General features: G+C 36.5%; 1 protein-coding gene across 5 annotated transcripts; it reads left to right on the top strand.

Annotated features, from left to right (window-relative positions):
* The first annotated feature begins 21 nt into the window (after positions 1-21).
* Positions 22-11,243, top strand: CBX3 (chromobox 3). 5 transcript variants are annotated; one of them, XM_039342050.1, is made up of 6 exons: positions 22-158; positions 1,626-1,676; positions 7,121-7,263; positions 8,525-8,690; positions 9,274-9,368; positions 10,642-11,243. In XM_039342050.1, the coding sequence occupies exons 2-6, from the start codon at positions 1,653-1,655 to the stop codon at positions 10,766-10,768; spliced, it is 555 nt and encodes a 184-aa protein (XP_039197984.1). In that variant the 5' UTR covers positions 22-158; positions 1,626-1,652; the 3' UTR covers positions 10,769-11,243. The 5 variants fall into 5 exon arrangements, with proteins under 5 accessions (XP_039197984.1, XP_039197988.1, XP_039197985.1 ...); XM_039342051.1 differs by having other exon boundaries at positions 101-243; XM_039342052.1 differs by lacking the exon at positions 22-158 and adding an exon at positions 250-582.
* The last annotated feature ends 13,442 nt before the right edge of the window (positions 11,244-24,685 follow it).

Genomic DNA, 24,685 nt, shown 5'->3' with positions numbered 1-24,685 from the left:
TTCTGACCAGGTTGCCGCAGCACTAGCAGCAGCTCCGGGCGGGGCTGCCTCCGTCGCCCTCTCACTTCTTTCCCCGCCCCCTCATATGTTGCTGCTGCTTCAGAGCGCGCCGGGAGCCAGGAGACTACAGGGGAGCTGAATCGTTGGGCACCATTGAAGTCCGTATCTTTCGCTCTCCTTTTCCCTCTCGTTCCTTCACATCTTTCCTAATTCGGTGATAAATAGTAACGTAGGAGAGAACTGGTGGGGAATCTCTTTGTTTGTATCTCTCTCTCTCTCTCTCTCTCTCTCTGTGTGTGTGTGTCTGTCTGTCTGTCTGTCTGTCTCATGCTGAGCTTACATTTTACGTAACTCCTGAGAAATGCTGTCAGGCGTGGCCTCATTTTGCTCTCCTCCATTTTCTCTCGCGGCTCCCTCTCCCGGGCGGATTGACAAGCTTGAAAAGAGGCGCGGGGTTTCCCAGTACGGCCTTTCGACTTCTTGCCAGGCCTTCCCCCTGCTCGGCTCTTTCCTTCTAGCGGGACGGAGCGGTGGCGAACGGTCGAGCTCCGAGATTGGAACTGGCATATTTTTACTGCTGAGGTGCAAACACTTCTGAGACCAATGAGGCATTATCACTAGTGACCGGCAGATCTTTTCCCTCCCCCGTTTCCTGCATGTGGGCAAGGTCCAGGCCGCGTGCAAAGCAGGATTTGGAGGCGTGGACTTAATTTTTAAAAAGGACTAACCGCTGAGGCTTTAGCATTTCAAATGGATGCTGTTGAGCATGCGGGGCAAGACATGAAATGTCTTTCGCAGCTTATCGATGTGGGGTATAATGCCAGGCAGTCGTCCTGAAGGACCGAGGTGGTTAGGTGTTTCCTACCTCTCCTTCGTTTGCTTACGGAATTCTCATCCGGGATCATTTCCTACCCACCCGCCTTCGCTGGCGTACCTCGTGCTTAGGGCGCCCTTTACAGTTTTTCTTTACGGCAGGCGTTTCTTAATCACGCCTCCATTTATTCTAAATGTAATCCCGGTGCAAAATCCCAGTGACTTAAAACAGCTGTGAAATAGTATCTATGAGATGCCAGGCTTTGTGTCTTGGGTTTTTTTTTCTTTACTGAATCTCATGACTTATGTTCTTTATAGGTTTGCAAAGAAATCATTCCAAATTTTAAATTGTAGAGAAGTTCGAGGACAATCAAGGTGCAGACGTCCAATGCTTATAAATTAAGTTCAAGCTGTATTATGATTACCATATTTATGATGCACAGTTGTTTTTATACCTTATGCAACTATAATTCTGAAATCCTTTTCAATGATTATTTACTATACATAAGTCGAAATTAAGCGTTCTACAATATTGGATCTTTCTCTTGAAAATATATTTTATCACAGCACATTGTCTTAAGATTTTGAAAATAAGGTTTTCCTATAAACTTGTGTTCAGTATTAGATTAGCCGTGTATGATATACAAGGTATGTCTTAGCAAACCCCAAATAATGCCTAAATAATGGAAACAGAACTTCAGCCTTTGTTAATGATGTGTGTGCATATGTCTGTGAATAGAAAAGAACCGTATTTGTATTGAGATGCCTTCCTTCATATAATGCAACATTCCTTTTGTCATGCATTTTTCTAGTAAAAGTTCAGCAAGTCTTCAGTAAAAATGGCCACCAATAAATCTACATTGGTAAGTTCTTGACTATCTAAAATATGTAAGGATTTTACCATCGTATTTCTTCAGATTTATTGTTGGCATCTCTATGCAAAAAGATACATCCACATCTCTCCTATCCAGCATTATTCTGTTAAAATACTCGAATTAAAAATAAGGCATCTCAAAAATATGCATATTCTGGCTCGAACAAATTTGCTATATTAGTTCACCTCTGCATGAGAAAGCATATAATCCAAGTTTATTAAGGAATAGGATTTAAGTAATGTGATTATATACTTAATTTGTTTCTCTTATATTGAAAAGCAACAATTGTGTAAATCATAGGTAAAATCTCCTGTTGATGACTTTGTGGAATGTCCATGCAGTTTTCTTGGCAAGAAAACAGAAGTGTTTTCCCCTGCTGTACTCTTACCATAGATATTTGTTTGACTTCCCAGTCTAGCCTACAGCCCAGGAGGTTTCTCATCCAAATATTAAGGCCTGATTCTGCTTAGCTTCTGAGACTAAATAAGGTCAGCCAAGCATTGTTATATGCTGAGTTGTGTAAGTTATTATACAGGCTATAAAACTAAAGGAACAGATGCAAAACTAACCAAGTTAATGTAAAATATCTTGATTTAAATAAATTTGTGTTTCAGAAATTTTTGCTGAGATTGGGGGATAGAAGAGAAGAATCAGGTTCTTGCTATTTAGTTTAGTTTCAAACCTGAGCACAGTTCCTGGGACTGTATCTCCTTTTCTATCTCCTAAGAATTAGATCATGGGAAAATGATGTATTAGAAGAGTGAGCATCACCAATGATGAGAATCAGTGGGCAAGGTCTATTAGCTGGTAGAGGAGAATATTTGTAGCTCGATTGAAATGAGGGGTCTTTGGTGCTCTTTGAACTTGGTTGTTTTTTGCAGACATTTCATAGCTAAATTAGGTAACATTATTACTAGTGAAGAGGTAAGGTTTGCTTTCAATTTAAATTCTAGTGGCTTGCGCTGTCCATGTTTTCTATAGTCTTAGACCTTCCGTTTGTTGGGCTGTTTACTGTTGCCTTGTTTGGCAGTTCCTTGATTGAGGTATTGTTTGTTTGATTGTTGGTTTGATATTAATCTTTGAATTAATTTATGCTCCTCTGAGTGCTGCTTGCTGATGGGAAGATGTCAGTCTTTTGATCCCCTTTTCGGCTTGTTGATAGTCTCTTTTGCATAGTATGTAGATATTGTTTATATCTATGTATCTACTGATCGCTAATTTGTCAGCGCCAGGCTTCTAGAAATTCCCTAGCATTTTTGAATTTGGCTTGGTTTAGGATGGTCACAGTTAAGTCTGCCATTTTTTCCCCTTTTCCTTAGCTGTGCTACTCCCTCTTATTCTGTTGGCTTTTGAAAGCCAATAGAATAGACTCTATTCAAGAGACTCTATTCTATTGGCTTTCGAAAGCCAATAGAATTAAACTCTCTTGAATAGAGTCTAATTCTATTGGCTTTCAAAAGCCAATAGGAATTGTCCAGGCTGTCTCTGCCCTGCTGAGCCCGCCAAAAGTCCCATTCTGCAAACGGTGCTGCAGGTTGTCTGCAGCTGAGCTTTCTGGACGTTTCCACCCCTCCCTGCTGAGCAACTACTAAATGTAAGTAAAAGAGGACCAGAGGTGGGAGGCCGGCGGGCGCAGGGAGGGTTGTTGGCCTGCGTGGGGCCCGGCGGATACCTTACCTCCCTTGAGCTGGACCAGCTGGTGGCCCAGCTGGTGGTCGCCCTGCGCCATCGCTGCCACTTGCCCGCTACGCCTCAGCCGGTGCAGGGGGCGGCACCATGCATGCACGGCGCTCCTGGGCCGAGGCGGTTGCTGGGCGACGGCCTGCATGCACCCTCGGCCTGCCCAGCGTGCGCTCCAACTGCAGGAGAGGAGGCGGAGTATGTGCGCCTCCTCCTGCTCCGCCCGCAGAGAAATACAGGTAGTCCTCAACTTAGGACCACATGGTTGGGGGTCGTGGCATTAGGAAGGTTGAGAACCACTGACATAGACTGTAACGACTGCAGCAGCCACTATATCAGACAAAGAGGCAGAAAACTAGCAGAACGCATCCATGAACATCAACTAGCAGTCAGAAGACATGATTAAAACTCCTTAATTTCACAACAGACTTAACATAGGTTCAACTGGGAAACTGACCATTCTAGAACAAGCTATGGGCAAAAACACTAGAGAATTTCTAGAAGTCTGGCTTGTTGACAAATTAGCCATCAATGGACACATAAACAGTATCTGTATACCGTGCAAAAGACAATCAAGCCAAAAAGGGAACAAAAAGGCTAAAATACCTTCCCATCAATAATCAGCAGCCAGAGGAACATAGATTAACTCAAGATTAACAACAAACCAACAATCAGGTTAACAATACCCTAATCAAGGAACTGCCAAACAAGCCAACAGTAAAGAGCCCAACTAAAGACCCCCTCACCAACATAGACAGGGCAAGCCATGCTCCTTAACTATCACTGATGATGTTGGGTAATGAAACATTTGCAAGAAAACAACCAAGTTCAAAGATCAGCAAGGTCTTCTCTATTAGCTGATTCTTAGAATTTGTTCCAGTATGAATTTCCTTTGATTTGAAGGGCTTTAATCCCAGAAAAATATGAATAGGACTGTAGTTGTCATGGGCAAATCCCCATTAAAAACAGTGAAACTTAATTCTTTGTGGAATGGTTTGGTTTGTTGGGTGCGAGAGCTTGCATTAAAAGGATAAAGCAAGTTTAGTCATTTCAGAATCCATATCACTAGAATATAGTATATGCTTATTAGTGTCTTTAGTATAATATTGCTATCTGTTTATAGGGAAAAGTTGCTTCAGATGTAGAACAAGGAAATAAAGATTTGTTTTTAAGACTAACTTTGTATCTATTTTCTTAAAAAGACATGCTTTGACCAATAATTTTAGAACACCTTTAGAACTAGTATTCCTAAAAATGCTGTTTATATTAGAGAAAAATATATTGATTCTGGTGGCAGTATTTTCCACAAACCCTATGATGTACATCTTTTATTTTGATACATAGCCTAGAAGATTGGATGATTTTATTAGTAATCTTGTATATTCACTAGTACATCAACCAAAATAGGATTGTGCTTTTGTATGTAGAATAAAAACCTTAGTCTAAAAAAGATAGCACTAATGTTGCCTCTAAATCTTTGCCAAAAGTGCAAATACTGAATGTCACTTTGACATACTAGTTTAACTTGATATATTTGAATGAATATAGAATTAAGCATAATTTTATACATACAGATGAATTCTAAAACATGACTGGAAATAACTGTTTTTGGACTGGAAGTGTAGTTGTATATATAGAGGGATTGGGAAAATATAGTAAAATGTCGTGTGTGTGTGTGTATTTGTATTTTAACTTTTGAATTTTTTTGTGGTATATTCCCAAGTTTTTAAGTAGATTGTAGAAATGAACTAATAATTTGACCTTTAGTGTTTGTCAATTTTAAGACATTGCTTATTTAGTCTATCTAGCATATAATGCTAGATCATTTTTATGCAGACTGTAAATATACCCAACAATAACATCCCAATCATTAGATGTTACCATTTATGTAAAAAGAAGATATCAAGATTTTTATTAACTGTGACTTTCTGTTTATCTTTTAATGATTAATTTTTCTGGGTGCTGCAAGCCAGTATCAGGTATCACTGGTCCTTTGCATTTAATCTTTTTACCTCCCCTCAAACTTCTGTGAAACCTAATGTAGTTAGTCCTTGACTTACAACAGTTTGTTTAGTGACTGTTCAAAGTTAAAATGGCACTGAAAAAAGCAACTTATGACCATTTTTCACACTTATGATCGTTGCAGCATCCCCATAGTCACATGATTTACATTTAGATCGTCGACAACTGATTCATATTTAGGAGAGTTGCAGTGTCCCAGAGTTATGACATCTTTTGCAACCTTCAGACAAACGAAGTCAATGGGGAATCCAGATTCACTTAACAACTGTGTTGCTAATTTAACAACTGCAGTGATTCACTTAACAAATGTGGCAAGAAAAGCCGTAAAATGGGGCAAAACTCACTTAACAAATTTCTCACTTAGCAACATAAATTCTGGGCTCAATTGTGGTTGTAAATCGAGGATTACCTGTATTATAAAATATATTTTTTGAGATTGCAATCCTAACTCCACTTAATTGAAAATAAACAGTCCTAGGATCATAATTCAGAGATACAGAATTGTATTCCATGTAAGATAGATAAAATTTCTATTATAAAATAGCAAGGTAACTTGGATAAAGAATATATTCCAATTTTCTCAAAATTGTCATCCCATCAAAGCAGCAATCACTTTTTTTTCATTTATATTTTTTAGAAATGTTGATCATTCATTTATACATAATTCTGCTAGTATTAGTGAATAGAGTATTTAGCGTTAGCTCAGAATCTAAACTATCATATTGATTTCAAAACATTTTGACACTCTTCATTTCCAAAAGATATCATAAGAACACAATTCTAAAGAAAAGGTATGGCCCCATATTGAAGTTCATGAAACTTGGAATTGGAAGACCTTGGTATTGTTTCTCTTAATCAGATATTTCTCATATATTTGTGAGGCTTAGTGTGGCCCCTTTACTGTCACTGTATTACCTATTTTGAACTACCCATTATGGTTTGCATCCAAAATTGTAACCAAGCTCTGCATTTATTTCTAATAGAACTGCAACTACTTCTAACATTACAATAATAAACTGAACAGTGTATAGACAAATTATAGACAATAACATCTTACCCAATTGTGTTTATTGATGTTGGAATGCTTTGAGGATGATGTGGATGTAATAATTTGCTATCTAATAATAATTGGCTGCTAATTGCTTTTTTATGGAATTTAAAGCCATTTTCAACCTTTTAAACTTCTTGAGTTTGATTAAATAAGTTTATTAGTGCTAACATTGCTGATACAAAAGATGTTTGTATTAGTTAAGAAGTTTCAACTATGTTAAAAACTGCTCTTGAATGTATATCTTCAGTGTCTAATAAGAGTTGAAATGATGCATGTATGTAATTATAAATGTTCATACTTAGCAATTGAAAGCTTCTAAACTGCTTTGGACTATTGATGATTGCTATTAACATTGCAATCTATGTTTCCTTATGGATGCTAACTCAGGGAGTTTCTCTTCTCTTTCTAGTATTTACCCCAAATTTGTTTGGTTTGCCTTCTGTTAGACAAGTTTTTTTTAACACTAATCCATAAAAATGGAATGACTAACAGTAATTCTGAATAAAATGTTTAGGATGTTGGAATAAGAGAGGGATAAGAAATGCACAGAATACAGGCTTTTTAAAAAAATAAAAATAAATAAATTTAGGTCTTGCTGAAAAGAGTTTAAAAATTTCTCAGTTGAAATAAAGGTGCAGCATAGGTATTAAATATATGTGCAAATGATTTTGTTTTATAGCATAAAATGGGGAAAAAACAGAATGGCAAGGGTAAAAAAGTTGAAGAAGCAGAACCTGAAGAATTTGTTGTAGAAAAAGTCCTGGATCGACGTGTAGTTAATGGCAAGGTGGAGTACTTCTTAAAATGGAAGGGATTTACTGAGTAAGGAATTTCATACATTTTTTTTTCTAAAATATTTTCAATATCAGTGTTAAATTGAAGAATTCTGCAAAGATATATGAAAAGATTGCTATCACCAATTTCAGGAAAAGTCAAGTTCATATACTCTGAACTTCTGGATTCAGCTCCAATATGGATGGAAAATAGGCAGGCTATTTTTCAATATAAAACTGGCTTCCCTTCTTAATATTGATAGAGTTGTGGTAAATGCTGCATTTTCTACTGGATTGTGCTTGAGTTGTATAGCCTATGAATAATCTGTCTCTTGTGGAAGTAGCAATATACAGTGCAATCCTAAACATGTTTGCCAAGCAGTCAGCATCATTTTATTCAAAGGATTTATTCTCTGTACTGTTAAAATTTTAATATTTCTTCCAGGAATACTCTTCAGCTGTAGGGGGGAAAAAAGCAGACAACTTGTTAAGCATGTTACTTTCAGTAATGACCCATTCTGTTTTGGAAATTAAAAAATGAATTCATGCTATCAAAGTATAACGCTCAATTATGGCACTTAAATTTACTCAGATCAGCAGGGAAAGTGTTTAATAATTAACATTATTTTTTTTTAATTTTCCTTCTGTTGATTGTAAATGCTTATAGTATTGGGTTACAATGTACTGTAGCATTTCAAGAAAATAAAACAAACATCCTAGAATTCATTTTTCCACTTACTAATTATCTCTGGTTGTTATTTTGAGTGTATTCTACAAGCCACATGTCATAACGTTGCATTGTTCAGTTTGTAGCAGGGTTGAGCAACATTTTGGTAACCAGGTGACCTCAATTTATATTTTTGAATGAATTGAAAACTATATTGTTAATGCTAGGTTATATTATTTATATTATTTTTTTCCTGGATTTCTAGGTAAAATCTATTTTTTTTTCCACATTTTTTTCCAAACCTTTGGGGCGATTAGGATGTCAGAATCTGGAAGATTGGCATTGTCAAGTTTTAGCAATAATAGTTGACTGCAAAAACACTGGCTGGGAACTGCATGTGACATTCTATATTATATTTAATACATTTTGTCTGAAAAAATTATCCAGTATAATTTCAACTTGATTTAGCTACTCTAGCAACTAGTCTACAGAAATGGATTTTGAAAACAAATTGACACTTGAACTGTTTTAGGAATTAAGCAGATAATTTCGATTTCATGTGTAACTATGACTTGTGGACCTTCAGGTTAAGCCCTGATAACAGGTTTTTATTTTTTTGTTTACCAAATTCTTTTTTTTTTAGTGCTGATAACACATGGGAGCCTGAAGAAAATTTGGATTGTCCAGAGTTAATAGAAGCTTTTCTGAATTCTCAGAAAGCTGGTAAAGAAAAAACAGAAGGTACCAAAAGAAAATCCCTTTCAGATAGTGAATCTGAGGACAGCAAATCAAAGAAAAAGAGGGATTCTGTAAGTTAATGAAAACATTAAACAGACATTCAAATATGAATAGAGAAGGCAAGGGAGGACCATATACACCAAGAATAGTTATGTCTTAGCCCCTTGTTAAAGGCTCAGTTTTCATGGATCATTCCTAACATATATGTTACAGGCATAATGTGCTTGTACTTTACAAATTGAATCCTCTTTTACATACATATATGCCAGATCCCTCTGCATGGTCCCAGTTTCTTCAGCAATTCTGCTTCTGAAGATGACTTTATTACAGTTACTTACTGTCATTTCATTCCTGGGAAATTTCTTAGGAAAGGATTTGAAACGGATATCTCAGTCCTAGAATGGTAGGGGAAATGTAATATTGAACTTCTCCAAAAGATGACAATAAGAAAAATCCTGGTCAACAGGATGCTTAAAACTTGGCATAGGAGCTGCAGCAGATTGCAAGTCACTTTTGAGAAATACATGTAGTCCACAGGCCAGCTCTTAACTTATACTGTTCTGAATGTATTGAGAGATCATATGCTGTTTTTTTTCCCCCATAATCAGAAGATAATGGAAGGATTTACAATTCTCTAAATATTTACTCCAACAGGTTGATAAACCCAGGGGATTTGCACGAGGTCTTGATCCTGAACGAATAATTGGAGCCACAGATAGCAGTGGAGAACTTATGTTTCTTATGAAATGGTAAGCAATAGATTAGAATGTTTAGATTACAATATGATTTCTATTAAACTTAAGAAATATTATTTTTTCTGCTACTACAAACTAGTCAATAACGTTTAAGGGATTTTGTTAGGTTACTTTTTCTTTTTTAATGTTGATAAATCATACCATACTATTTAAGAAGTCAGAAAACCTATTATAATTTTATCACAGGTAAACAATCTGACTTGTAATATTAATGTATCTGACCACAGTTATTAAAATTATTTTGTTATTCTGTAAGGCATAAAAGCCTAATTTCTTTCTACTTGTTTTTGGGAGCACATTACACTGACTTTGTAGTGATTAATTCTCATTAGATCTTTAAAATTTGGTAACTGTATTCATAAATTACCATTTCAATCCTATTGATTTAGAATCTAGTCAAAGTTATCTACCAGCCATCCTTAACACAGACTAACAGATTTTGAATGATTAGAGTAGGAATTCTTAAAACTTCTGTAATTCTGTTACTTAATATGAATAATATCAGAGCTGAGATACAATCAAAGGAGATGCTTTGAAATATATAAAATGAAATAATTGAGGCAGCTACATCTTTTTTGGATTATAGAGTTGGTATAAAAAGACATAGCTGTTTTTCATTATTCAAAGACCTGTTTCATAGGAGCTGTTGTGCATTTCAAAGCATCTCTTTTGAAACATGAAAACTCTTATACATTCAAATCTGCTTGCCTGAAAAAGAATGTTAATCCATGCTTTGATTGATTGATTGGTTGGTTGGTTGATTCCAACTTTTAACAACCACATAGATAATTTGAAATAGAAATGCACAGGGATAAGCTATGTGCAGATGTGAGTAGTTATGATTAAGATTAGCACTCCAGAGAAACAAATGGAGATTTTAACTTCATGGCAGTTTAGCCATGATTAGAGTGAGTTCTACCTAAAGAAATGAAAAACTGTTCCCTATAGTATAATTCTCTCTTATAATACATGATTTATATGTAATTTATACATATGCTTAGTTAAAATGAAGTATTAACCACAAAGCTTAGGGATAATAGCGAATTATAAATGTCATAAATGATGCTAATGATGTCAAGGCTAAAGGGGAAGGATTGTTGTATATTGCCCAGTCACTTTTTGTGAGATGGACAGCTATACAAATTTGTTAAATAAATTGTAAAAACTAATAATAGGACACAAACAGGTCTATGTGAGTCAAGGATATCTTCAGTTGACATTAGAAATAGTTTTTAATATATTAATTGGACATTCTTTCTTAAAACAGGAAAGACTCAGATGAAGCTGACCTGGTATTAGCTAAAGAAGCTAATGTGAAATGTCCTCAGATTGTAATTGCTTTTTATGAAGAACGATTAACTTGGCATTCTTGCCCAGAGGATGAAGCACAATAATTGTTTGGATTCTCTTCTTCCCTTCCCCCCCCCCTTTCTTAATATATGTATGATATTTGATTTAACAAAAGTGGAAAACTCCTATTGAGTCCTATTAAGATAAGTTTGGTTACCTTAAAAGTAATATGTTTTGCATAAAGAAGAAAGCAAAAGTGCTATTCACTTTGTTTATGATAAGAAAACATTTGATACTGCTTTCTGTGTATTGGATCAAATGTTTTATAAAATTTGGTAGTTAATAGTGATCCTTAATGGCAACTTATTCAGATTTACAAGTGTTTTGTAGCTCTATATACAACAAATGTGCATGCATTTTTTTCTGCCATATAGTCTGTAAAATCATTTTATTTAGTATTTGTAGCAAATTGGTTCAGAGGGGACCAGGTGAAAACCTTGTTTCAATTTGAAAGTGCATATTGTATATTATTTTATTGTAGATACTGCTGAAGAGCTACCAATAAAATAGTTTCATATTCTTGTGCTTTCTTTACCAAACTGCAGGGAGCTAAAAGGTTTTGAAAGCTATTTTGGTATGGAAAATATCCACTAAAGGATAGAGACAGAGTTTTGTTTTTTGCAAAAAAACCAAACAAAAACAAAACCATTTTAACTAGCAAGCAGTTACCGTATATGCCGGCGTATTAGGCGACCCGGTGTATAAGATGACCCCCATCTTTATAGCCGGGCCGCATTCCTAGAACATCATCTTATACGCCAGAAACTACCAGTATTTCCGGCGTATAAGACGACTCGACGTATAAGACCACCCCCGTCTTTGGCGCCGATTTCAGCGCTCGCGGAAGTCGTCTTATACGCCGGCATTTACGGTACATGAAATTTATAGTTTTCTCCCATAAATGTTTATAAGTTGTTTCTCAGTATTAGCAAAATAAGAAAACAAATATAAAAAACATGTGTGGTACATTGAATATTTAATTTTTTAAGACTAATTTGCAGGCTTGGTAATCACAATTATAGTACTCAGAATATATGGCTGAGTAATTAAGTCCTGACTTAATCCCCTTAAACCCTATATCTGATGCTTTACAAATTAATAAATTATTGGTGTCTTAGTCTTAATTTGTTTAGGAACGATTATCCCTAATCCCAATATACGCATCAAATAAAATTATTTTAAAAGATTACTTGATAGATTTATGTAGATAGCAAAATTGAAGCATGGAACTGCAAAAAAAGAGGACTTAGAGTGTGTGTGTGTGTGTATCATATATCATATCATATAATAAATTGTTAAATCACAATTTGATCATCCAAATAGGGTTGCTATATGTGTGATTAAGTTTTAAATTCAAGTGCATGCAAATAACTACATTATTTCATGCAAGCTTTTAGTGTGTCAAGAAAAAAAACGGAGGCAACTGCCCTTATATTTTTGCTGTCTGTACTGATTGTACCAGCAATACTTCTTGAGGCAAAAGGCAATGTAATATACTCTATGGAACACATTTATCAACACTATCACTCATCTCGTATTTTTTGTATGTCTGTTTATGGATTCATTTGGCTTCAATTTTATTATGTTTGGGCGAGCAATAAGGAACCTTGTCAAGTATGACTTAATTGTCATTATTTGGTTTCTAATATAGTTCAGTGATTCCGTTTATATGCTGGATTAATAGAATGGAAATTCGCCATAATAAGTTTTGATTTTAAAAATCAACGTAATAATTCATCTCATTTCTGAGAATTACTGTAAAAATAAATATGGCACCATATTGAAAAAAAACCCCTAGAGTTCTAAACATGAAGTCAGTTCACTGCCTTTCAATAAACCTATATCCTGATACATGTGAGGTTTCTTTCAATTTTTTTTTGTTTTGCTGATTTCTTCCATTTTGTTCAGTATTTGTATTTCTACTTACGTTTTTGTCAAAATTTATTAAATATTTTATTTATATAGTAACATACATATCTCCTACATTCATATTCAATCTATCAAAAACAGTACTGTAAAAATCATATTAAAAATACAAGTCAAAATAGTCAAGGAAATGGTAAGAGAACACATATCCACTCTGGACGAATTAAAATCAACAGGTCTAGATGGATTACATGCAAGGGTTCTAAAGGAGCTGGCAGACATGATCTCAAAACCACTGAATGAAATCTTTCAAAGATCCTGGAGCACTGGGAACTACCAGAGGACTAGAGAGAAGAGCTGACATGGTTCCCATCTTCAGAAAAGGATTGAGGAAACTATAGACCTATCAGCCTGGGAAGAGTCTGGTAAAGATAAGCAATGAATTTGTAAACACCTAAAGGCAAGCAAAGTTATAACCAAAAATCAACATGGATTTGTCAAAAATAGATCGTGCCAAACAAATCTTGTTGCAATTTTTGGCAAAGTAGCTAAATTAGTGGACCAGTGAAATGCTGTGGACATAATTTACTTGGACTTTAGTAAGGCATTTGTTAAAGTAGACCACAACCTACTGCTTGGTAAGATAGGAAAATGTGGGTTAGACATCACCAACAGATGGATTTGCACTGGCTGATCAACCACATTCAATGTGTAGTCCTTAATGAAACTACATCTACTTGGAAGGAAGTATGCAGTGGGTTACCTCAAGGTTCTGTCTTAGGTCTAGTACTCAACATCTTCATAAATGATTTAGATGAGGGGATAAAAGGGGAATTCAAGCTTGCAGGTGACACCCAGCTGGTAGGAATAGCCAACACTTTAGAAGATAGGCTCAAGATTGAAAAGGATCTTGATAAACACTAGGACCTATCCAAAAATGAAATTCAGTAGTGAGAAAAATAAGACTTTACACTCAAAAGAAAAAGTGTCAAATACAGAATAAGTGATACCTGACTCAATAGCAGTAACTAAGGGATCTAGAGTCTTTGTAAGTGAACTAACACTAAATAAGAGACAGCAGTGCTGCAGCCACCAAAAAAGCCAACACAGTCTTAGGCTGCATTAATAGAGGGATAGACTCAAGATCAAAGGAAGTGCTAGTACTGCTTTATAATGCCTTGCTAAGATCACAGTTGGAATATTGCATCCAGTTTTGGTTGCTATGATAAGATGTTGAGACTCTAGAAAGTGCCAAAAAGAGCAAAAAAAAATTAGGGAGACTAAAATCAATAGTTGCAGGAATTGGGCATCTCTAGTCTAATGAAAAGGACTATGGGTGACATGATGCCGTAATAGTCTTCCAATATTTAAGGCACTGCAATGAAGAAGACAGGATCAACCAATTTTCCAAAACAACTGAAGGAAAGGCAAGAAGCAAAAAAATGGAAATTAATCAGGGAGAGATACAACCTAGAAATAAGGAAAAATTTCCTGACACTTAGAACAATCAGTGGAACATCAGAAGTTGTGAATGCTCCCATCACTGGAGATTTTGCAGCACCATTGAGCAACACGTCCTGGACAGTTTCTAAAGCTAATGCATGATGTACAGTACTGTCACCTAAAATGCAATGGCACAAGAGTTCACCATTTGGTCAGGATGCCATATATAAATATGTTTTTGAAGAGCACAAGGAAGCTTCAATTAGTCTAGATTTAATGGACTGATCATCGGTAGGCACGCACTAACCAGAGCATAGTACAACTGCCACTCAAGTACCTGCATTAGTTTTCCATTATATTCCATGTGCAATTTAAAGTACTGCTTTTAACTTTTAATGCCTTGCATGGCTTGACATTAAACACTTTCTCACTCAACTTTTATCATGGTGAAATTTTTAATAAAAAATTACTAAAAATTATTTAAGGGTGGGCTTCAGTTGTATAATGTTATCTTCTGTTTTTTGATTGGTGGGTTTTTTAATTTTATCTACGCTTCTATTATTACTGTTCTGTAAAAGTAAACCCACTGAGAATGTCTTGATTATGATGGATAAGAGAACTGAATAAAAATTTAATGAAGAATAGAATTTAGTACTGTTTTATAATGCCTTGGATGTTGATTGAATGAAAAAGTGAGTAATCAATGTAAAAGAATTACATGAAGGGATTTGACCATGTAGAAAGAATGAATTAGCACAGAGTAAATATATGAAGGAAGAATGAACTGTCAAACAGAAGGGGAGGACCTAGAAAGTTGTAGGCTGATGAAATCCTGAAAAAAAAAAACAATAAAAGGTTTAAAGAACAAAAGACAATATATGAAAGAGTGTATGGATGCGTGGAATTGAGGAAAGAGAAATATATTAATGTGTGATCTCGTGCTTTTAATTTCTTTACCTTAATACAGGTAGGTCATGATTAGTGTGAGTGTAGACAAAGCAATATTCAGTTTAGTGTGAATTGTACATTGATACTAGGTTGTATTTAAAATGGACCAAAATTCAGGTTCAATATGAGTTTAGCAAGTTGGCAATAAAGATTAGCACATGGGAAGTTGCTGTTGAGGTTTACATGCTGCTAAGTTTTGTACGTGCAAAATGGAAAAAATGAAGATTCCATTAGAAGAAAACAACATAAGTTTAAAAATAGGCTCTTTACATTAGAAGAAACAACAAAAATGTTGAAGATCTGTAGCAGAATTTTTTTGGTTTTTATTTTACTTTCTATAATTTGTGACTTTGTTAACATAAATTTAAAAATATATATTTTTTATCCTTTTCTGTAATGTTTCATACAAAAAGTTACGTTTAAAACTTTTTATTACCCATTTCCTTCAAGTGGGAGCCAATCGTTATATTGCTGAATAATGCAAATTGGAATAATGCAATCATTTTGTGGGATTCATTAATAATAATTAATTAAGACCCTACTGTATTTCTCTCACTTCTACATTTTGCATAATACTTACATTAAAAAATGAGTAGCTTGATGGATATGTATAAATGTACAATAGCTACCTCACTTTAAATCCTAATTTGAGGTCATTTGCATCCAAGTTTTAAAAGTATGATCCCAAAACCTAGGAAAAATCCACCCCATCTCAGGAGTGTGGGAATTTCCAACGTAGTTCTAGTTTCTGTTTTCTTAACAAATGCCAATCTATGTCAGCAATTGTCCTTTTATCTTATGGCTAAGTTTTCTCAAAGCTTTTGATATGACATTTTGTCAAAGGTTTCTCAACATTCCTAATGCATAGTATTTGTTATATTATGTCACCCACTTTAATGTATTTGTTACCATAATCAAAAGAGGATGCAAGGGCTCAGCGGTTAAAGATCCTGAGCCTGGCTGACAGCCCAAGTTCGAAATCTAGGACACACTTTTTAAACTTTTTAAATTAAATTAAATTTTAATTTGGTTGCTTGGTATATAATCTAAACAGAATGGAATTGAAGAATGTTGATTTAGATGCTTATTTCTTTTAGAAAAATGCTGTACTTGCATGTTTAGCAAAAATACAGGATATGATGTAAAGCCCATAGAGAATATATGATTTCAAAATCTAATTTTATTTTTCTTTTATTTATATCAAATTTGGAGACTGCCCATCTTGCTTGCAAAGCATATGAGTTTAAATGTTAGTTCAGTAATCTTAATATACTTGCTGAAACAAAAGGCAAGAGAATATCACTGACCTGCTGTTTCTGTGAGCAGCATTGATGATTATTCAGTAGATGGCAGTCTTCAATGGTGTGATAAAAACAATTATTGCAAGTTTGTATGATTGCAGTTCTTCAACATTTATTTGTCATATTGACTGGGTCATGTGGTATGATAGATGAACGTGGTTACTGGTTCTATGTATTGTTTACACAGCCGGCATATTAAATGAATTCAGTAAACCATGATTTAGTTAATCATGATTAACTCACTTGGAATTTCATTATGCTTTCTAATCATTCTACAGAACTGTTATATTTTTTTCTAAAAAAATTTCTTCTAAGGATACTGTTGTGCTGTTGTGATAACTAACTGAATTGCTTCAAAAACGATTCAAGTTATGAAGAATAGTGTTTTTAATCTGATGCTAAACTTCTGAGGATTTCTATCTTGATTTTATACATTTTATACATTTCTATTCTGCTTTATCAAATGTTCAAGGTAGCATAAACTGTTATCTCATCCCAGTCCATTTTATTACTAATCCTTAATCTAACCTTAGCTATACAATTTGCCAGTGTTCTTCTCAAAATAGACTGACATGGTTACAATTCTAGGACACATCCAAACGTAAATGCTGAAATACACAGGTTCCTTCACCCCCATCTTTAGTTTGCAAACTTCACTCTATTGTAGTGTATTTGAATATATGATTATTATCTCAACTGGTATATGAGAGCTAAGTTTCAAAGTAGGAAAACATTTTTGTTTTCATGAATTACCTTATTAGTTCATTCTCTTCTGGCAAACCAAAGACTATATGAAATGTCTCAAGTTGAATTATCTCCAATGAAAAAAGCTGCAAGAGATTAAAGAGGATGTGATAGAGGATGTGGTAAAGGTAGAAATAATTCAAAGGAGAAGTTATGGCCTAAAGAGGTAACGGGGAATAGTTTCCTTAGTTTCCATTCAGTGAAATAATGTTTTGTAACTGGTTGCATCAGCATGGCATCCAACTCATGAATATAGCAGTCCCAATCCCAATTTCAGCTAGGAAACAAGCATAAAATCTACATTTAAATGCACCCATCAGCGTACAAAAGTTGTCTAGCTCTACTTTAGCAAGATGTGATATAAAATATTCATACTATTTGTAATAAAAGGAAGCTTTAGTATCTTAACAGAACTTTTAAAATGGAAAATTGAGATACATATTTTCATTATTATTGTTATTAGTATTATTATTATATTCATTCAAGCTATAAGGCTATAGGAATTGGTAGAATACATATAGAAATAAGGCAAGCAATAGCTGCAAAAGTTCTAACCAAGCTGTAGCAAATCTGGAAAATGATATGACAGACAAATCTATATTCCAATACCAAAAAAAGAGAGTTAAAATATGTGCAAGATATTGTTAGAAGAAAATCCTTTGGTTCAAATCAGGCCAAGTCTTCCAAAGAACACACAATTGTAAATTGTTTGAAGTGGAGGCTCCAGAAGTTGTGGGTGCTCCATCACTGAAGGTTTTCAAGAAGAAATTGGAAAGTCATTTCTCCAGAATGGTGTAGGGCAGTGTTTCTCAACCTTGACTACTTTGAGATGTGTGGACTTCAATTCCCAGACTTCCTAGATGAGCATGCTGGCTGGGAAATTCTAGGAGTTGGAGTCTATACATCTTAAACTAGTCAAGGTTGAGAAACACTGGTGTAGGGTGTCCTGTTTGAGCAGAGAGTTGGATTAGAAGACCTCCAAGGCCCCTTCCAATTCTATTATTCTGTGTTCTGTATGCTATCCTTTATTCCACATGCTACTGAATAATGCTTAGGATCATCCAATGTAGATTAAGCCCAAATGGAAAAGGAGATGCCAGATTTTAAGAAAAAGCTAGGAAATATGAAATATTATGCACAATGGATTGGGATGGAAAAAAATAATAACATAAAGCTGAAAATTTCTTCCATTTCCATCTGCTACTTTTGCTTTACCAGTAGCATATGTAATTAAAAATAGGAACAGCCCAAATCTACTGCAGAACAATTCTTTTCCAGCTGTCAGGAAAGCCCTCTTAATGCCTTCATAGCTAAAACAACTGGAAAGCCCTCCCCTGTCCATCTAAAGTTATCTAGGGGGCAGCCTTAACAAGGAAGTTCTGTTAATATGGTGAAAACCTCAGGCTTCCATTAGCAAGGGTCTGCCCTGGTTATCTCAATGGTCCGCCCTCTTTAACAATGGAATCCTAGGCACTGTTGTCTATTGAAGAGGCACAACTTTTATTCTAAAATAGCAGAAAAAAAAATTCTTTTGTTTAACCCCTATCTTACATCCTAAGAAGTTGTTCATGAATCAGATTGCTCAGATTCCCTAGCTCTCAACTTCAAAATGTGTAAGAATCTCTGCCTTTCTATTGTTCACCCTTCTTTTTTGTTAACGCAGGTTATTAAAGATCAATAATCATTGTACAAAGAAGTGGCAACTTCTCCTTGGTCTTGTGCTCCTTACTTCAGAAAATTCTATTTCAGGATAATTAAGAAAGGCAAAGATTCCCAAAAGTTAGTATTCATTCATTATAAATTCATGTTTCAATCGTGGCAGGCTATGAAACATGCTTATAAAAATGGGAACTCATTGTCCTCATGCAAAACCTACACTATATATTACAGGTCAGGAAACTACAGTTTGGAGAGAACATGGTGAAACAGTCAAGCTCCAGGAATGGATAAGTATGCTCTCCCCTTATTTATTCAACCTATATGCTGAAATACATTAAGGGAGTTGAGAAAAGATTAACATGTTTTTAAAATTAGAAGAAGAAACATCAATAGCTTGTGCTGTGGTGATTGTTTTACTCATAGCTGAAAATGCAAAATTCTTGCAAGTTTTAGCAATAAAAGTCAAGGAGCACAGTAAAAAAAAAAAAAGACTAAATTTAAAGTAGACCAAACTAGTAACAAGTAGAACAAGCAGTTAAGAATAGGTATTTTGAAGTAGTAGATAATGTTTGCCTTTTAGGATCAGCCATCAGTAATAAAGAAATGAGCCAAGAAATAATTCTTCAGACTACCATTTACTAGAGGAGCGATGAAAATATTGGAAAAGATATTCAGATGATATAATATTTACAACATAATATATATAACTCCAAAGATCAGATAATAAAAGAAACTGTTTAGAAATAATATTACATGTCCTTCTTTTTGGGGCAGAGGGCCTCATAAATCAAACAAATCAACTTAAGAGTTCTCATTGGAGGCACAAATATTCAGGCTCAATTTATTATAATTAGAAGACATTATATGAAGATCTGGTTTTCTGGAGAAAGCTCTAATGTTGGGAAAGCTAGAAAGAAAAAGAAGAACAGCAAGATGGTTGGACTCAGTTAATGTGGGTGCACTGTTGGAAAGACTGTAAAAGGAAAATAATTTTGGAGAAAATCTTGTCTATGTGCTTGCTATAAGCTGTCACTGACATGGCACAGTTCTTAGTATCTCAGTGTTTTAATATGATGTAATATATACAATATACTTAACTACTTACAATTAATTCATGATATATTAGAAAGCTATAATGTCTTAAACCCTTTGTTTACTTCTATGATATTTTTATTTTTTTATTTTTCTGTTTTGTACTTGTTTATATATTTTGTTTCAAATGTCCACTAAAAATTACCTTATGTACTTTTATCCCAATTCTTATTCAATTTAAATGATTTATTCAGATCATTTATTCTGAAATATTTTCCTTTTGAAATTGCTTAAAGGCAAGTAATAATTGTGAAAATGTTCTGTCTTTCATTGTATAATCATCTGTCCAGGAAGTTGCATCTTTCCTAGTTTCTAATGTTTCAATTAAATCCCAAGGAAAGATGACATGAAGAAACTTCCCTTGGGCTTTTTAATACTGGAGAATGTGCATAACAACATCAGGAGTAGCTTCCATTAGGAAAATAAACCATATAATACAGCAAGAAAAATGTAAATGAAATGTTTGGCAACTTTGAGAATACAGCAGAAAAACAGTAGCCTTTTTTGCAAGAGAAAAAACCTTGAGAAATTACAAGGTGACTTTCAGCACAGCACAGAATAATCTCCATCAAGCATGATAAATTAAAAGAGGAATTTGAAAAAAGCTAAGTCCATTCCTGTTTTGAACTTCACACTAGGACTGTCTTTCTTGAAAAGGGAAGCAATAATGTCACCTTTTCCACTTCAAAAGGATTGCAGTTGGGATAAGGGAAGGAGGGCCTGTCTGTCTGTGAATGTTTCCAGTATATGGGCTGGAAGTTCCACACTTTTGTTATACAATATTTTTCAAAGATAAGGAAATATGTCTTTATTAGAGAAATTCTCAATGAATTCCCAAACTAAATTTAAACTTTTATTATTCCATACATACTTGTCACAGGTCAAATTCAGAAATTTTGTTATTATAAATTAAAGTAATATAGTTATGAAGCAAATGATAAAGATGTGCCTTAATTTGCAGAATAGGATAAAAATTGCTAGATGGATATTTATTGATCCAAATCATTCAGATTATGAGGAATGTACAGGACATTTGGTGTAATAAGTGCAAAGGAATAGAAACAATGCCATGAAGCAGAACTTCGCAATGTGGAAGGTCATGGAACATCTGACTTCTAATGTGGATATCCTCTATCAAAATCTTTCTATTCCATCAGTTGGTTATATGTTTATTTTAAAGTACTTCCACTGTGCTCTTTAGATAAAAAAACAGCTTACAACATCCAGAAATTAGACATGTTCCTTTGTTCCTGTTTTGCTAAGTGCCTTATACATTACATCTTTCCTTAAAGCTATATTTTCACAATACAGGAACACTGTTGTAAGGAATGGCACTTTTTTCTTGAAACCACAGCCTTATTATTTTCCTCATTCTTTAGCATTCACCACTATGTGCAATTGCAACACCATCTGGATTGTAACTATACTGGTGCCTGGGGTTGTTCCTGAAAACAGCTTGGTCATAAGTAGCAATAATGACTGCATTCTGCCATTATACATATATTAAGTGGATAACCACAGCACAGAATTGATCTATATAATGTTATCCTTCCCTCCCCTATCATATCTTTGCCACTGTCAGGTTCTTTCACAGATAAAACTTTGGCATGATACTAACCCAGTTACTACCCCATGATGGCCCTACAAGTACTAAATAGGTAATTGATATGTAATCATGAAAGGACAATGTACATTCCATCATTTAATTTGGTTTAACATTTCTTTTGAAAAGGAAGCAGAGAGAAGGGATTTAAATTTCAATACTTTTTTTAATATATTGCTTTAAAAAACTATTACATTCACTATTCTAACTGGACATATTTTATTCTTGGCCTATAAAACAATTTATTTTGTCAAAAAGAGGGGAAAATTTTATTAGTAGGCTTTTTTAGTTTAAATAGGAAGATAAGTCCATATATGCTGCCTTTATTTTTTTGATTCCATAGACTAGAATGATTTAAAGGGTTATTTTCACTATCTATGCTTTTCCCACAAAGGGACTGCCTACACATATATGCAAAGATAATGTGGCCAAAGCAGCTCCCAAAGCAGATGCATGAGCCTGGATGCTTTAATGATTAAAAAAGAAGGGGCGTTGTCTTACCTGAACGCCTTTTCTCAGTATGATGATGTAGACTCCACCAGATGGTAATTTCAGCCTTCCTGCTCAGAAGAGACTAGGTCAGAACTTTGGCCACACCTCCCTCTGGGTGTGTCTTCCCAGTTTTGACGAGGCGAAGCATCCCTGACAAAGTCCGGCGCAATGGCTCCAATCATCATGACACCTGCCTAGACTACTCTAACTGGAGGGTGTGGATTCTACATCATCATGCTGAGAAAAGGCGTTCAGGTAAGACAACGCCCCTTCTCCAGCATGATGAGTGTAGAATCCACCGGATGGGACATACCAAAGCCGCTCATGTCCTTACGGGGGGGAAAAGTCTAGGCTTGTGTCCCCTGAGAAGAAACAACCTGTTGTAGGACCCATCTGCCAAACGTGGCATCCGCCGCTGCAAACCTATCTATCCTATAATGCCTGACAAATGAGGAAGGGGAGGACCACGTCGCTGCCCTACAAATCTCCTTGACCGAAGCTTGTGTGGACCAAGCCACAGACACAGCTGTGCTGCGCGTTGAGTGAGCCGTGATGTGTGCAGGAACTGGAAGTGACTGAGAAAGATAGGCCCAAGCAATGCATGCCCTTATCCACCTACCAATAGTCGAAGATGAAACCTTCTGACCCATGGCGGAGGGTTGAAAGGACACGAACAAGGCCTCCGACTTGCGAAAGGCCAAGGTTCGCTTGACGTAATGACGCAGAGCCCTGCGCACATCCAATTTATGCCACTGTCGTTCTAGACTATGTGAAGGATTCGGACAGAAATTTGGAAGAACTAAGTCTTGGGACCTGTGAAACAAGGTATTAACCTTTGGAATGAAGGAAGGGTCCAATCTGAGGATCACTCTATCCTCAAAAAAGGTGTACAAATCACTCCTAACTGAAAGTGCGGCCAATTCCAAAATCCTTGTTGCCGATGTTATGGCTACTAGGAATGCCACTTTCAAAGACAGAAAATGAAGAGAACAAGAACTGAGAGGTTCAAACGGAGGAGAGGTCAGAGCCTGCAACACCCTAGGTAGGTCCCAAGACAGATAGCGATGTATCGCGGGCGGTCTAGCGTTAACCGCCCTTTTTAGGAAAGCACTAACTGCCAGATGTTGCAACAAAGGAACCAAGTTGTCACAGGTAAGGACCGTTGACAGGGCTGCGACCTGCCTGCGGATGATACTAGGTGATAAACCCTTGTTCATACCTTCCAGCAGATAGTCCAAAATATTGGGAATTGTGACCGAGAGCGGCCTGAGATTTTGTTTAGTGCACCACGTGCAGAAGTTCCTCCACGTGGCGTCATAAATTCTATTAGTCGAGGGGCGCCTTGAGGCTTGAATCATCGAGATCACCCCGGACGAATAGGATTGCCTAGCTAAACTTTTCTGCTCAAGTGCCAGGTGGGCAACTGGAGCCACTGTGGATCTGGATGTTGAAGATTCCCTTGGCTGAGAGCCACTTGGTCTGGAGGAATTCTCCAGGGTGGCAAGAGCGATAGATCCACAAGGTCAGCAAACCACGGACGCCTTGGCCAATGTGGAGCAATCAAGATTATCTCCGCCCTTTCCTGAATCAGCTTGCGGATGGTTGCCTGTAACAACGGAAGGGGAGGAAAGGCATAAAGCAGACCCCCCGGCCACTGGCACCGGAGGGCATCCGTTCCCTCCGCTCCCTGTGTCAGGAACCTGGAGAAGAACCTAGGAAGTTGAGGGTTTGACGGGGAGGCAAAGAGGTCCAGATGTGGATGACCGAACCTTTTCGAGATGTCCCTGAACAGTGCCGGGTCCAGTTGCCACTCCGAGTGGTCCAATCTGACCCTGCTCAGGGAATCTGCTTGTCGATTCGCCTCCCCCAAAGTGTGTTCTGCCCTGATGGACCCCAGGTTGGACTCTGCCCACAGACCTAGATCCAAAGCCTCCTGCATGAGCGACCAGGACCGGGTCCCTCCCTGCTTGTTGATGTGAGCCTTGGCCACCACGTTGTCCATCAGAATCAGGACGTGCTGTCCCGTCACTAGGGAGGAAAACTGTTGGAATGCTAAGTGTATGGCCCTGAGTTTGAGCCAATTTATATTGTGAACTAGGTCCGACCGGGACCACTGTCCTTGGGCCAGATGAGTCCGAAGATGGGCACCCCAACCAAACAGATTGGCATCTATAGTCAAGGTGAGCCTGAGGGGCTCCTTGAAGATGGTCCCCTTGGTCATTGCGGATAAAGCCCACCATAGGAGGAATAACAAAGTGTGGTGGGGAACCCTGACCCTTCTGTTGGAGGAACTGAGGTTCTGTTTCTGAAAGGGAAGGAGGAAACATTGAAGGCTTCTTGAGTGAAGTCTGGCCCACGGAATGATCCCCATGCAAGAAACCATCTTTCCCAAGAGTTGAGACAGCTGTACCAGGGGCACTGCTTTGTCCCTCCGAACCTGATGTACCAGCTTTCGGATGCTGACCCAACGTTCCTATGAAAAATAGACCTTGCAAAGGTCTGAATCTATGATCGCCCGAAGATGTAGGAGGCGCCTCGTGGGGATCGTGTGGCTCTTTTTGAAGTTCACTGAGAACCCGTGAACCTGAAGTGTATGTATTGTGACTTCCAGGTCTGACTGGGCCGATTGGAAGGAACTGGACTGAACTAGAATGTCGTCTAGATAGCATTGCATGCGCACCGGCATCATCCTGAGGTGAGCCGCCAAGACTGCCAAGATTTTTGTGAAGACCCTTGGAGCTGAAGATAGACCAAAGGGAAGGGCTCTGTATTGGTAATGCTGGTGTGCTTAACAAAACCGGAGGAACCTGTGG

The sequence above is a fragment of the Crotalus tigris genome, unplaced genomic scaffold (assembly GCF_016545835.1).
Source record: "Crotalus tigris isolate CLP2741 ecotype Arizona unplaced genomic scaffold, ASM1654583v1 scf7180000017774.6281472, whole genome shotgun sequence".
Lineage (NCBI taxonomy): Eukaryota > Metazoa > Chordata > Lepidosauria > Squamata > Viperidae > Crotalus > Crotalus tigris.
The sequence above is the reverse complement of the archived record's forward strand: the minus strand, read 5'-3'. Positions and strand labels throughout refer to the sequence as shown.

Coding starts and splice junctions, on each gene's coding strand:
- CBX3 (XM_039342050.1), top strand. CDS start 1,653: ATGGCCACCAATAAATCTACATTG. Junction 1,677..7,120: donor CCACCAATAAATCTACATTG/GTAAGTTCTTGA, acceptor TTTGTTTTATAG/CATAAAATGGGGAAAAAACA. Junction 9,369..10,641: donor CTTATGTTTCTTATGAAATG/GTAAGCAATAGA, acceptor TTCTTAAAACAG/GAAAGACTCAGATGAAGCTG.